The sequence below is a fragment of the Sinocyclocheilus grahami genome, unplaced genomic scaffold (assembly GCF_001515645.1).
Source record: "Sinocyclocheilus grahami isolate Dianchi unplaced genomic scaffold, SAMN03320097.WGS_v1.1 scaffold333.1, whole genome shotgun sequence".
Taxonomy (NCBI): Eukaryota; Metazoa; Chordata; class Actinopteri; order Cypriniformes; family Cyprinidae; genus Sinocyclocheilus; species Sinocyclocheilus grahami.
In genome coordinates, this window is record NW_015505512.1 from 1298059 (window position 1) to 1312343 (window position 14285).

Here is a 14285-nt window from a genome sequence, read left to right on the forward strand (position 1 = left end):
GGGGTTCTCCCCGAGGGGAAACCCGCTTTGCATGATCAAGGTCACGCGGTGATGCCTACGTGCCTTAGACATGTGGAAGAAACCTTGGTTCTTGTCTCAGGACCCGGTTCTGGGAGCTCCTTGTCGCCGCGTAATGCTAGCGACGGACGCGTCCCTCACCGGTTGGGGAGCGGTCATGAGTGGCCACCCTGCCCGCGGTCTGAGGAATGGTCGCCATCTCACGTGGCACATCGACTGCCTGGAGATGCTGGCCATGTTTCGAGCCCTCAAACACTTTCTTCCAGACCTAAGAGATCGTCATGTGTTGGTGCGCACCGACAACAGTGGTGGTCTTTTATATCAACCACCAGAGAGGTCTACGTTCGCGCCCCTTAGACAAGCTGGCGCACCAGATCCTTGTGTGGTCCCAGGGCAAACTCCTCTCACTGAGGGCAGTTCATATTCCTGGGCATCTCAATATGGGAGCAGACATCATGTCGAGGCTGGGACGAGGCTCGGGGAATGGATGCTTCACCCCGAGGTGGTCAAGCAGATATGGAGAGTTTTTGGCCAGGCTCAGGTGGACTTGTTTGCGACCTGTCAGACATCGCAATGTCCCCTCTGGTTCTATCTGACTCATCTAGCTCCACTGGGGCTGGATGCTATGGTACAGACTTGGCAGAGGCTTCGTCTGTACGCCTTTCCCCCGATCGCTCTGCTCCCGGGAGTTCTAGAGAGAGTGCGTCGGGACGGGGTCCGTCTATTGCTAGTAGCCCCGATCTGGCTGGGCCGAGTATAGTTCTTGGACCTGATTTCTCTCCTAGACGGCACTCCATGGGAGATTCCCGTCAGGAGAGATCTCCTCTCACAGGCGGAGGGTATGATCCTTCACCCCCGCCCAGAGTTGTGGAAGCTGTGGGTGTGGCCCCTGAGGGGGCACAACTCATAGCCTCTGGTCTCTCAACCGAGGTTGTTGAGACCATCCTCCAATCTAGAGCTCCCTCAACGAGGAAACTGTACGCTCTTCACTTCATGGTGCGGAGATCACCTGCTTGACCCAATTAACTGCCCGGTACAGTGCTGGAGTTCTTGCTGGCCCCTTTCTCGGCGGGGTTAACCCACTTCACCCTGAAGGTCTACATGGCGGCTATAGCGGCCTACCACGCCCCTCTTGATGGTCACTCAGTTGCACAACTGCTTGTGTGCTATGGTCCCCCTAAGAGAGGTCATCCTGCTTCCAAGCAGACCCTCAGCCGGTGGATAGTAAATGCCATTACTGTTGCCTATGAGTCCTCTGATCTCCCCTCACCATTGGGGGTCAAGGCTCACTCAACAAGAAATATGGCGGCCTCCAAGTCCTTTCTGGCAGGTGTTCCTATGCAGGACATCTGCAACACTGCGGGATGGTCTACGCCCCTCACATTCGTCAGGTTCTAGGACCTAGATTTGCGAGCCACTCCAGGCCCCTCTGTTCTCTTGCCATAGCCGTGCCCTTTCACACCAGGCAGGGATTTGCAAGTCCTGTGCTCTTCCACACAAGGCAGGGATTTGCAAGTCTGGTGGCATGGACATCTCGTTCCCCTAGCGTTTTCCGACGCAGCTCGAGTTGCCGAAGGGGAACGTTCCAGGTTACGTATGTAACCATGGTTCCCCGAGGGAATGAGACGCTGCGTCGCAAGGCCATACTTCTGGCATCCCTACTAGAGCTTGCTTCACTCCTAGAAGTTAACGCCGGCTGCACCTCACGTGCTTTTAAAGCTTCCTGGTCATGACGTCACCTGCCTCTGACGTCTCGCCCATCGATTGGACTGATTACACATATGATTCAGAGCTTGGTATCGCTGAAGGCATTCACCTAGCGTTTTCCGATGCAGCGTCTCGTTCCCTCGAGGAACCATGGTTACATACGTAACCTGGGACGTTTTCACCTGATAACACTGATGCGGAAGTCTTTTTGGCGGGAGCTGTTGCCATGGTGAATCGTAATTTCGGAGCTCCATTGATCATGGCTCTCATAGTCGTGGTGCACGCACTAAACTCAGAGTCAACCTACAACCTAGTGGATTGAACTAACTCTGTTCAACTGTTCAGAAACTGAAAACTCAAAGTTTCCAATCTCAGGGTAAATCAACTCAGTGTTCAAGTTTTAACCTAGAGTTTGTTGAACCTCCTTTCTGGAATACACCCCTGCTCGTACAGTGCATGACTAAACTTGAGTTCTTTTTCGCGCCTTGTGTTTAAACGTTCAAATACACATAGTTATGTGTCAAAATGCCAGTCTTTGCGAGTATCCTCGTCAACACAGTCAGTTGTGTCTTACATGAACGTTAATAGTTAAAGATTAAGCATGTGTAGTAGTAGGCTATATGAGATCCTGGCATTTAATGATCTTCACCCAAAAATGAAAATACTGTGACCATTTACTCACCCTCAAGTTGTTCTAAACCTGTATGAATTTCTTTGTTCTCCTCAACAAAACAGATGATATTTTATATATTCATTATTGTGATGGGGGGCCCTGCAGTAAGTCATAGCCCCAGGACCCAGTGAGGTCTTACCCTGTTAGTTGTAAGGCCTCATGCGGTACCGTGACGGTTCGGTACAAATACATTTATCGTTCCACCCCTACTAACTATCTATCTATCTATCTATCTATCTATCTATCTATCTATCTATCTATCTATCTATCTGTCTATATGTCTGTCTGTCTGTCTGTCTGTCTATCTATGGCTGGCAATATAAAATTAAGCAACAGTGTAAATGTTGCATTGTTTTTATTATTTCCTTTCATTTTCTTAAAGAGTGTTTCATTAGACAGTATTCATCATGCGTATGTGTTCTACCAGTATGAGAGGGTTAAGACTGAAAGGGTTTAAAAATGTCTCATATTAAAATTCAGTAGACAATTCACTTGTCTAACTGGTAGTTTATTTCAAACACTGATTAGCGATTTATTTGCGTCATCACTCATAAGTCTTCATGTAATAAAATGTTTTAGTAAAATGTATAAACGGATACATTTTGCTGTTTAGTACTTTAGTCTACCAATGTACAGTATATTGGTGCATATAAATGAAAATGATTAAATGGTGTTCTTTCTTGAATTCATTTGGTGATTGCCATTTTATTATTTAAATTTTACACTTAAATCTTGAATTTACATTTTTCCCAGTATTATTTCCTGATGTTATAGAATTTATTTCCAATTAATGCCACTCTTACAATATCCAAAAGTGGTGTTTATTGCAAAATACTGACAGATTTACTCCCTGACCAGTAGAGGGCACTGTTTAAAAACTTATAGATGATCTCTTTGCTTGAAAGATTTGTATTTTCTGCACAGGATTGTGACCCGTCCAGATGTGAAGCAGAAGTGTTTGGGTGATTTTCTGGACTGGTGTCTGACCACCGTCTCTCAGACCAGTAAAATGACCATGGAGGGAACTGTGGCCCTTGATGGCGCTTTGGAATCTCTGGTGAGCCTCCAATCACAGGACTGTTCATGTTCTCCACTTCCTTCTTTTTTTCAGGAGAATTAAAATATTGAACATTCAGATACTTGGCATAACAGTCCAAGTTTTAAGAATTGTATAGAATAGGGAAGTCCACACCACAATTTTAACAATAATGACACACACGGGAACAGTGTTGGAATCACTTTCCCAGTGGTGAATAATAAAAACATTTACAGCTAATGAGAATCTATGCGACTTGAGCATTTGAAGAGGCAGATGACAAAACTGCAGCACATGCTTATAATAAACAGAATATTATCATCAAGTCGATGGCTGCTTAAATACCGGTAGTTATCTTTGTAGTTTTTGTTCTGGGTGTAAATGGGCCTTTAGGCCTGTAATTCCTGCGCTTGTTTAGTTGCTGCATATTTGCAGGCGATACCCGCCAAAGCCTAGAGAGGCAGCGGTTACATGCCCTCCTACCTGTATTTTTCACGGCTTTGTTAAAACGCTGATAATTGCTAATTTTAGTGACTGATCTTTATCAGAATTGTTTTCATTGCAGTGAAACATCCTGCATGGTTTGAAGTCCAGAGAGCTGTGAAAATGATCCTAGTGTTGTTATTCTTTCTCTATCACCCGAGGCGCTCAAAACAGGCTCTGTGTGTTGAGAATGTCTGCAGTGCTAAAACTGCCATCAGTCTTTTGCATATATGCTTTAAGTGCCACAAGGCAGCGAGCAGGAACATGTGCGGTGCACTTGATAATTACATGAGACTGCTGCTGGCACTAAGATAAACGGGATTCAGACACGTTAAAAATGGGTCCGATAAATTTGACTTAACATCAACTTGATGATATATACAGTCGTGATCAGAATTATTGGCACCCTTGGTAAATATGATCAAAGAAGGCTGTGAAAATAAATCTGCATTGTTAATCATTTTGATCTTTTATTTTTTTTTAATTCACATAAATCTAACCTTTCATTGGAGAATAAGAATTTAAAATAGGGGGAAATGTCATTATGACATAAATGTTTTTTCTCTAATACACATTGGACACAATTAATGGTACCCTTTTATTCAATGCTTTTTGAAACCTTAATTTGGCATAATAACAGCTCTGAGTTTTCTCCTATAATGCCTGATGAGGTTAGAGAGCACCTGACAAGAGATCAGAGACAATTCCTTCATCCAGAATCTCCGCAGACCCTTCAGATTCCCAGCTCCATGATGGTGCTTCTCCTCTTCAGTTCACCACACTCATTTTCTATAGGGTTCAGCTCAGGGGCCTGGAATGGCCATAGCAGAAGCTTAGGTGTGTGCCCAGTGACCCATTTTTGTGTTGTTTTTAAGGTTTTTATTCTTAAAATTCTTAAGATTATTGTCCGGTTGGAAAATCCAAGCATGGCCCATTATAAGATTTCTAACAGAGTCAGTCACTTTTAGATTTTTTATCTGTTGATATTTGATAGAATCAAAGATGCCATGTATCTAAACAAGATGTCCAGGACCTCCAGCAGAAATATAGGCTCACAACATTAAAAATACAGCAGTATATTTCATTGTACACATGGGGTACTTTTTATCCCTGTGTGCACCAAACCCATCTTGAGTGTTTGTTGTTAAAAAGCTAATTTTTTAGTTACATCTGACCATAAAAGCCAGTCCCATTTGAAGTTCCAGTCGTGTTTGACAACATAATATGCTGGGGATTGATTTTGGATGAGAGTATTTTCTTTTCTTGATTTTTTTGTTTCTTGAAACCCTCCCAAACAACATGGTGTAGGTGCTGTTTGATTTTTTTTTTTTTGTAAGGTTTTCTGACCCTGAGACTCATCTATTTTCTGCAATTATCCAGCTGTAGTCCTTGGAGACTTGTGAAGCTCAATGATCTTTTTCTGCACATCAGAAATATATTCTTTGGTTTTTCTCATTGTGATGGATGATTAAGGGAATTTGGCCTTTGTTTTCCCTCCTATTTATATTCCTGTGAAACAGGAAGCCATGGCCGGATAATTTCATTTTCATAATCACCCTGGTATGCTCAAAATTGTAAATATGAACGGGAATATACTTCACAGATATTTTACTCATAAGAATTTCTAGGGGTACCAATAATTGTGTCCAACGTGTATTTGAGAAAAAAACATTTATATCATAATGAGATTTCCCCCTATTTTAAATTCTTATTATCCAATGAAAGGTTAGATATGCATAGATATGTGCATTTTTTTTAAATAAAAGATCAAAATGATTAACAATGCAGATTTATTTTCACAGCCTTCTTTGATCATATTTACCAAGGGTGCCAATAATTCTGACCATGACTGTAGGTAAAGTATTGCTCAGAAGATTTTGGGTAGTATTGTATTTCCCAGCCAGGGCTGAGTGTACCGCAGGCTTACATAGATTTTAGTAAAATGTTTAAAATAATTGAAATGAAACTTATAGATATTTTGATTTTTAAAAGACTGCATGTCAAAATTATTTCTCACCAGGCCCAGCTCTTCAGGCATGGGAAACGTGATGATTTCCTGCAATATGGTGTGTATATATCCTTTAGGTCTTTCTTTGGTCTCAGAATGTAGATAAATGCTTACTAATCTTTCCCTGACCGTTCAAAGCCCCAACAGTGCTTCAGTGCCTGAATCAGAAGAGAATAGCTGAGATTAACCTGGCCACATTGCGTAAGCTGGGAGTAAAAGTTGTCCAGAGAATTTGCTTGTATTTTCTAAAACCACGTTTGGCCAAATGGAGGTAATTGAGGAGCGACTTATTGACAAAATATGATGAAATGAAGCAAAGGATGCTTAAAAGTATTAGCTAGTTTGCATTAGCTAGTTTGTAAGCATTTTGTATGACTGTATCCAGAGACCAGAAGTCGGTCACTCGCAGTGAACCTGGCCCAGTCTTCTGTCACTGGAAGCGTATAGGCTACTAAACCTGATCTAGAGTCTGTCAGTCAGGAGGAAGACTATGACATGCCTCAGGAGGTAGAGAATGTAATTGGTGAGTATTCATGCATATTTTTGTTTTGTTTGGTAAATTGCTAATTGCTCTCATGTACTGCTAATTTGCTTATTCATTGTTGCAGAACAACTGTTGATGAGTCTGAAAGACAAAGAGACAATAGTGAGATGGTCTTCTGCCAAGGGGTAAAAACAGTTATCTGGTCTAGGTGTGATAGTGCTATATTTTAATGCCATATTTCTCTAATAATGCCTAGAGTTCTAAAACTTTTCAACAAAGTAAAATGATTCTCTTTTAACCACCTACAGGATTGGAAGGGTAATTGGTAGACTACCTAAAGAGCTTGCAGATGATGTAGTTGAGTCTGTTTTAGAGTGTTTCAGGTGCAGCATGATATAACAGCAGACCAAGATGTTATGATGTGGCTCAAGTTTTTTTAAACACTTGGTGAGGTATTTTCAATGACATTTCTGTCTTCACATTTTACAGTTTCCTGGAAACAGATAATGCTTGGCATGGGGGCTGCCTGGCTCTTGCAGAGCTTGGCCGAAGAGGACTGCTGCTTCATTCCCGTCTCTCAGATGGTTGTCTTGCTTTTATTTTTTTTAAGTTTTACTTTTCCACTAACAAATTGTAATATCATAGCTATAATCATTGTAGATCCCCTACACCGTACAGTTTCAAAAACATTCATAAGCAAACATAATTCACTTTGTGCAAACACTTAATTCAAATACTTCAAGTTTAACAAAATCATTTATTTTAAAAAATGCCACCACCCAGCTCCATTTAATGATCTATTGAATTTTTTGTCTAAGCGCACAAAATTCTCAGTGTACAATCTGGGCTGCCTTTTTCTTCCAATCAGTGCTTAATGTTGTACACTAAGAATATTTTGGAATTATCTATATTTACATTTATGCATTAGGTAAATGCTTTTCTCCAAAGCAGCTTACATTAAAGTTGTCAGTTCATGTGTACCCTTGGAATTGATCCCATGACCTCTGAGCTCTAATGACAAACAATTTTACAGACATAAATAGAATAATAATTGAAGACTTCAATGTAGATGTTGGCTGTCTTCATGTAAAGTCTCTTGAGTATTGATCTTGAGCATTGCTCCTTTTTATTTGAGTGGTAGCAGTCCACAATTTTGAGATCTCTGAATCAGCAGTTTTGTGACCTCTTTCTTTGAGTTCGAGCAGTTTCTTTGACCTTTGCTCTTTTGGTAGTGTGCTTCAGAGGTCTACTGTTTACCCGTTTTTGTCCCAGTGCCTGTGTGTTCTGTTTTGGCGTGTCTGGAGTGTCTTTGACGGGGCTCTTGTCTGGGGAAGGAAGACTTTGACAGTTCTGGCCCTCAGTTGTTTCTTGTTGGCCAATAGAAGAGTCATTGATAATATCCTTTGAGCTAGCTAGCTGACACAAAGCAAAGGCGGCGGTGTGCCTCTGGTCACATGGGTCTATTTCTTGTTCTCTGGGTGGAACAATTGTGCATACCTCAGCATTTATAATGGTTTGTCTTTCTGGAGTTTCAGAGCCTGTGGTGTTGGGCAAGGCTTGGTTGTTGGACTGTACCCTGAGGCAGAGGTTGAGCGGTGCCTCGTCCTGACTACTTTCTGAATCATAATGGAGCTCTCGGTCAGGGTAGGGGTGTGTCATGTTGCTGGATACGGCCCGGTCCCTCTTGGAAAGGTTAAGAGGAACTGGCTCCTCCTCAGTTTCTTCGTCTTCCTTTTCTGATGAACTCTCACTGCTTCTTGCGGAAGCTGTGGTTTGTGGTTCATTCCTAGAAAGATAAGACAAGATACCAATGTTTTTTTTCCAATTATGTAAAGAATAGCATAATCATTCATTTGTTTGTGGGCAACCTAACCAGATATTATTTTGTTTGATTGTGATGTAAAGTGTTACATAGAGTTAACCTACCTCTCTTTATTTTGTAACATGTTCTCTTGAGTTTGTCCACATGATTTCTTGGGTAAGATTTCAGTTGTTGTAGTTGCCCCTGGATCAGCATACCGTGATTGATTGACTGGGAGTGACTCCCCATGAGAAGCATGTCTAAATGTAACAGGGATCCGCTGGGTTACATCTGCAGTACTAGGCCTGTCTGGAGACCCGGAGGCGGCACACCCTTCCAAAGGGCTCTGGCGAATACCTTTGTCTACTGTACTGTGCTCCTGGAAAGCCCTGTCCTCAGGAAGTCTGCCGTAAGAGTCAGGATGAGATAGGGGTACTAGATGCTCTCCGTACTCGCGAGGATAAAATCTGTTGCTATACACATCCAGAGGAAGATACCTGGTTCTCTGTAAGGACATGGACAATTCAGGGTGCTGGTAGAGGCTGTAGGGTAACGGTGGACCAGGGATAATAGAATGGCCATATCTGTAGTGATAAGGATGGAGAAGGGAAGTACTAGTTGGGACCAAAGGTGATGGAACCAGAGGTCTCTGGGTCTCTCGAGGTGTGAGTTGGTAGGCTGGGGTGTTTGCTTGGCTGTGTGAGTAGGGTGTGTAGAGAGAATGCAAGGGCCTCTCAGGTACCATGTATGAAGGATAGTCTGGTATTAGAGGAAGAAGAGGTGCTGTGGAAGCAGGTTGAACCCATGGTGCCATTTGGTGGTAAAACTGAGGAACGGCTGAAGATGATTGATCATCTTTGTGTGGAGACCGAGAGAGAGCTTCACTTTCACTTGTTCGTGCAACCGGTGAGAAAGCTGAAGATATTTTGTTCTGTCCAATGTCCATGTCCGCATTTTTGTCCCTGTTCTCATGGATTGGCACAGGGACATCTTTAGTGACCTCCTTGATAGGACTTTCAGGCTTTTTTCTTGTTCCCTTAGCCATCTCCTCTTGTTCAACCTTGTCATTGATCCTTTCTGTTGGTTTGCTGGCTTCATCTTCTAGGGGAGGCTCTTTACTCTTGTGGTTGAAGGGAAAATTATGCTGGGAAGCTCTGGGTGTTTTCCCAGTCTGTTCCATGCGCTGAGACACCAGAGAGATGGAGTTTTTGCACAGGTTATACTTCATGTGGTTGAAGAGATGAGACTTGATGTTGCAGGTGAAGGGACATTGGAAGCAATGATATTTGAAAGGTTTGCCAGGAGGGCGGGGAATGTAATGGGGTTTTTTCGGTTTTCTTCCCTGGAGAGTGTCCATGCTGGTGCAGATGTTCAAATCCAGGTTTGTCTTCCTTATCTGGCAACAGAATTAATAATAATAATAATTAACCATTCTACCACACCCTGGAGCAAAGCGTCAATTGTTTGTTGGGTCAGAAAGGTAGTGACCCAGTAAAAAGAAAGTTTTCAACTTGGCTGTAGCTGTTCTGTTTTGTTTGTTGGTCTGTGTGTTAGCATGACATGCTCTAGCTGCGCTGCCAAAGCCAGGGTAGGCATGTAGGAACATGCTCCCCTTTTTAAAACCTGATGGCGTGGGAAACAACATACACCTGTTTCCCATGACCTTACCTGCAGGATACAAACTCCAGACATTTAAAAATTGATCTCACTTACACTGTAAATGTAGAGAAGCTACCAGAGCTATTGGAATGATATTTCATCTGTTATAACATATGTAAACAACGGGACTGCTTCAGTACTTGAAGGAAATTACTTTCACAATTCTACACTACAATCAGGATACCTAATGGTCCGGTAAGTGTGCAAAGATTTTGAGGCCTGAAGGTTTGTATTGGGAAGAAGAAGATTGAAGAAAGAGATTGCCAGGCAAGTTATGCAGAAAATGACTCCGCCTTAAGGAACCTGTTTGTCACAAGCTGTCGCAAGAAGTGGTGGCTCAGGTTTTGGCTCCTATGTTTCATACAAAACCGCTCCCTCCTCAAGGCACAGATTAAAAGGATTTTTGTATTGTGAAATTTCATTTTGCGTTTTATGTCTTATTTCCTTGTTTTTTGGTTCTTAGTCATTCTTCTGTGGGTACACCGATATCTTGTGATTTCAGCATAATAAGAGATTTTGGATTTCTTTGGTTATTAAGAGATAGACTGAGTATTATGAATATATGTACAACCACATGGCAAATACTTTAGAATATTTTCTACCAGGTGCATCTATAGTCAGCACTTTGGATCTACCCCTGAAACACCTGCTACGAAGTACATCAGCAATTCAGCCTTTACAAATGCTAAAAGTACATGTGAGCAGCAATAAGAAGAGTTGCCATTAGAAATTGCGGCCTTACCTGTATTTAGACTCGACGTTTGGGATGTTGGATGTATTGTCGATGAATGTATGTCCACAGCGGACCTCCTGAATCATAAGATGGTCCCACAGTGGAACAGTTTGACTGATGTTGTTGTCCTTGAGAGAGGGTGCTCCGTCGTTTAGGTGCTCCGTCTAGTTTCTGATGAGTCTGATGAGTCTCTCACTTTCTCTCTGAGGTGTTGACTCTGTGGGGTGGAGTCTATGCCCAATCAGTAGAGCCCTGAGGCAGCATCAATGTGCCTGACATTAGGCAAGCCCCAAGCCACGATACGTCGCTAGTTTGCCTCTCTCAACTGCTAGTGAGAATCCACATGGATGAGAAGCCAGACGAGACTGTTTGTGGCTTTTGTTTGCCTGAATAGTTGAATTAGCCCAGGAGTGGTAGAGTTAGGTGTGAAGCAGGTTTGAGGATGTTGTCAGAGGGGTGTGGAGATATTGAGGACAACCAGTGAGATTTGCATGAATCCAAATGTGCGCTGCGCCTGATATGAAGTGTCTTTCAGCATGGTTATGAAAATGCAATTATTTTTGCAAGATCTGGATCTTCGTGTAATTTAACCAAATTTAATGGTAGATTTTAGTGTTGTTTTGAAAAATGTATTCCCGTTTATTTGCATATACAGCATGAATCATAAACTCAATTTCGGCTCCACCTAAGATTTTAGAAGACCTAGTAATGAGGTTCTTCCAAAGGTCAACTATCAATACTCTCTCCCTCTTGTGTGTTTGCATCTATTTATGTACCACTCACATTTTATTATGACTGTTCAATAATCTAAATCACAATTTTATCTAAAAGATTTTTAGGTTTTAAGCAATTTAAACTTTTATGGTTGCATTAAATTGATCGAAAGTGTCTATAAAGACAATTATAATGTTCCAAAAGCCTTTCATTTCAAATGAATGCTGTTCTTTTGAACTTTCTATTCATCAAAGAATCCTGAAATCCTGAAGTGTCACAGTAAGCAGCACAACTTTCAACATTGACAATAATAAGAAGAAATGTTTCTTGAGCATCAAATCAGCATATTAGAATGATTTCTGAAGGATCATGTGACACTGAAGAGAGTAGTGATGCTAAAAATTCAGCTGCATCACAGAAATAAATTGCATTATAAAATATATTCAAATTGTAATAATATTGGACAATATTTCTGTTTTAACTGTATTTTGATCAAATAAATGCATATATGAATCTTGAAATATTTTGGATTACAAAACTAATTATTTTTGTGTACTAATATTTTATCTGTATCCTACAGTGGTGCCTGTGATTCTAAAAGCTCTGACATATGATGAGAAAAGGGGCGCATGCAGTTTTTGCTATCAAACGTACGAGTTGCCGCCTGCTACGTGTGCTGGGCTTTCGCCCGAGCCTATGACCCAAGTGAACTGAAGCCTTATGTCAACCAGATTTCCAGGTACGAACCCACCACCACCTCAGCCACTGTGCTTTACTGAGACATTACATGTGCTATTTATGCCATTTATTTAATTTGCTAATTAGTGCTAATTAATTTACTTTTGGTAAATAGCTTGTCCCATACAGTTTGTGCAGCAGACTGTTTGCTTTAAAAAAAACAATTTATAATACTGTTGGCTCTTTTTTCAAAGAGTTAACTTTACTATGTTATTCATTATTTTTAATAGTCCAGTTCATTAGATTTGCTGTGTGGTGGTTCAGTGGATCAGGTCAAGTTTTAAATGAGAATATATGAAAATACATATATTTTTTCCTCAACCCTTGATTGAAACTGACTCCTGTACGCCCACTATTTATTCAAGCGTTCGGAGTGACCTTTCTTAGATCTTTGTGAAGATGTTTTTGGATGTTCTCCAGGATGAAAGCTCTTTCCACCAGAACCAACTGTGGTGAGAGCTGATCTGATGTCAGTGACGGGTGAAAATAACAGCTCAACCTGGGTGGCTCTGTTGACCTTATGGTTACACTTTCTCTCCAATGAAAATACCTTTTTTTTTGTAAGTTAGGTTAGGCTGTGGAATTTGATTAGTGAGGCTGCAGCCCCTATACTGAGGGCTCTTTGTTTTTTAGTCAGCAAGCCATACAGAATGTGGTAAGGGAATGGACCTTTTTCACCACACTACCTGGTAATTATTTTAAGAAAATTCCTGTCACAGCAAATTATATTTGAAAGAAAACTGCTGTTTGACAATTCCATCTCAAGAACCGAGTGTTCTATTTTACTTTGTGAACATCTAACATCTTCCAGGAGGAAAGTTAAGGCTTGTATTATAAGTGTCCAAAAACGCTCAACAGCCTCTTCTCATACCTGTTCGCCTGGCTGTAGTTATTTACCGCCTTAAAACCAGTTTATACACCTCTCACAGCTCATAACCTCTCCCTACTGAGGATATATAGTGTAGTCTGTTGGTCTAGTAAATTACCAGACTTAAAATGAAGTGAGAAGCAACAACGAGAAAAAGATGGTGCTTTACCAAACCTAACAACACATGATAAACCTTGTGAAGCTAATAATTTAGACAGAAAATTACATTCATATTTCATCCCAAAATCCTTTTTTTTTGTGTGTGTGGAACAGAAAAGGAGAAATTTGAAGAATCTTTACTGAGCTCTTTTTCAAGTTGTCTACTGTAGATTCAAATAATGAAAAAGAAACAGTAGAAGCTAAATGTTGTAGTCTATATGACATGTGTGCTTTATATACCAAGTCTTATGAATGCTTTTGTGTGACAGTGAAACCTGAAATATGAATTTGAAATATGTCTTTATTTCTGCCAAGGGTCTAAAATCAACTGCAATTTCAACAAACATTGACACACAAGTTTCAGTAATGATTTGATACACATGACTGATTTTGGGTGGAAATCTGCAGAATGGATTTAAAGATGGTAAAATGTGCACATATTTCATGTGGTCAGATTTTATGTTTCACTGTAGCATTAACGGTCACCAATCATTGTATCCTTATCGCTTAGATTAAATGTTTTTGGATCGATCCTAGATCTCTCTGGTACAAGACAGCAAACATAAATTAGTGGATCTTTTTCAGATAGCTAACATATTTTCTGTGGTGTCCCATGAGAAAGTTGTCGATTTGCTTTAATTGTGGTGCTTGCTTGTGTTATTGCCACTCAGACTTATGGTTAGGGGTTTGCTGTATTTAACCTTGCTGCGTAACTGTATTTTGCAATTCTTCTACTAATTCTGCCGTGTTCTGTTTGTCTGGTGATGTAGTGGTGATTCAGCTCAGCGAAAGAGTTTCATCAGCAGAAAGCATTTTTTCCTTCCCAGGTTCAACAGTAAGCCTTTCAGTCACCATAAAAACATAATGATATTACGAGAATGACAGCTGAAAGATGCTCCGATGGGCCCCCCTCCCTGTTTGGGTCAAGTGTGGGCCTGTGTGTAACTGACTGTGCACTTCAGTTTGTTGGCCCTCCCCGTATCTTCCCTCCTCCCTATCCCCACGGTGCTGCCAGGTTTCGTCTGTTGTCGTGGGTTTCGGTCACCATTTGGCACCCAGGCTGTAGGCCTGTCGAGTCCTGTTCTAATTTCATCAGCAGTCAAATGTTGTTTCTATGAGCTTACTGACGCTTCCAGAAACTGTGTCATTGCATGAAACTACACTATTGTTTTTTTCATCGATTTTGGAGTGTATATATATATAT

At 41.2% G+C, this 14285-nt stretch overlaps 1 protein-coding gene and 1 pseudogene across 1 annotated transcript; one reads left to right on the top strand and one right to left on the bottom strand.

The window, feature by feature from the left end:
• The first annotated feature begins 1320 nt into the window (after positions 1-1320).
• The window catches only part of LOC107602695 (tubulin-specific chaperone D-like), a 24624-nt pseudogene continuing 11659 nt past the window's right edge, over positions 1321-14285 (top strand).
• LOC107602728 (zinc finger protein 750-like) lies at positions 7141-10775 on the bottom strand. Its single transcript, XM_016295299.1, has 3 exons — positions 10612-10775; positions 8336-9606; positions 7141-8195 (listed from the first exon to the last, which is right to left on the bottom strand). The coding sequence occupies exons 2-3, from the start codon at positions 9565-9567 to the stop codon at positions 7577-7579; spliced, it is 1851 nt and encodes a 616-aa protein (XP_016150785.1). The 5' UTR covers positions 9568-9606; positions 10612-10775; the 3' UTR covers positions 7141-7576.

What these genes read in the sequence shown, in the direction of transcription:
- LOC107602728 (XM_016295299.1), bottom strand. Translation starts at nt 9,567, where the DNA reads ATGGACACTCTCCAGGGAAGAAAACCGAAAAAACCCCATTACATTCCC. An exon ending in ATGTTACAAAATAAAGAGAG is followed by an intron (nt 8,196 to 8,335) that starts GTAGGTTAACTC and finishes TTATCTTTCTAG; the next exon opens with GAATGAACCACAAACCACAG.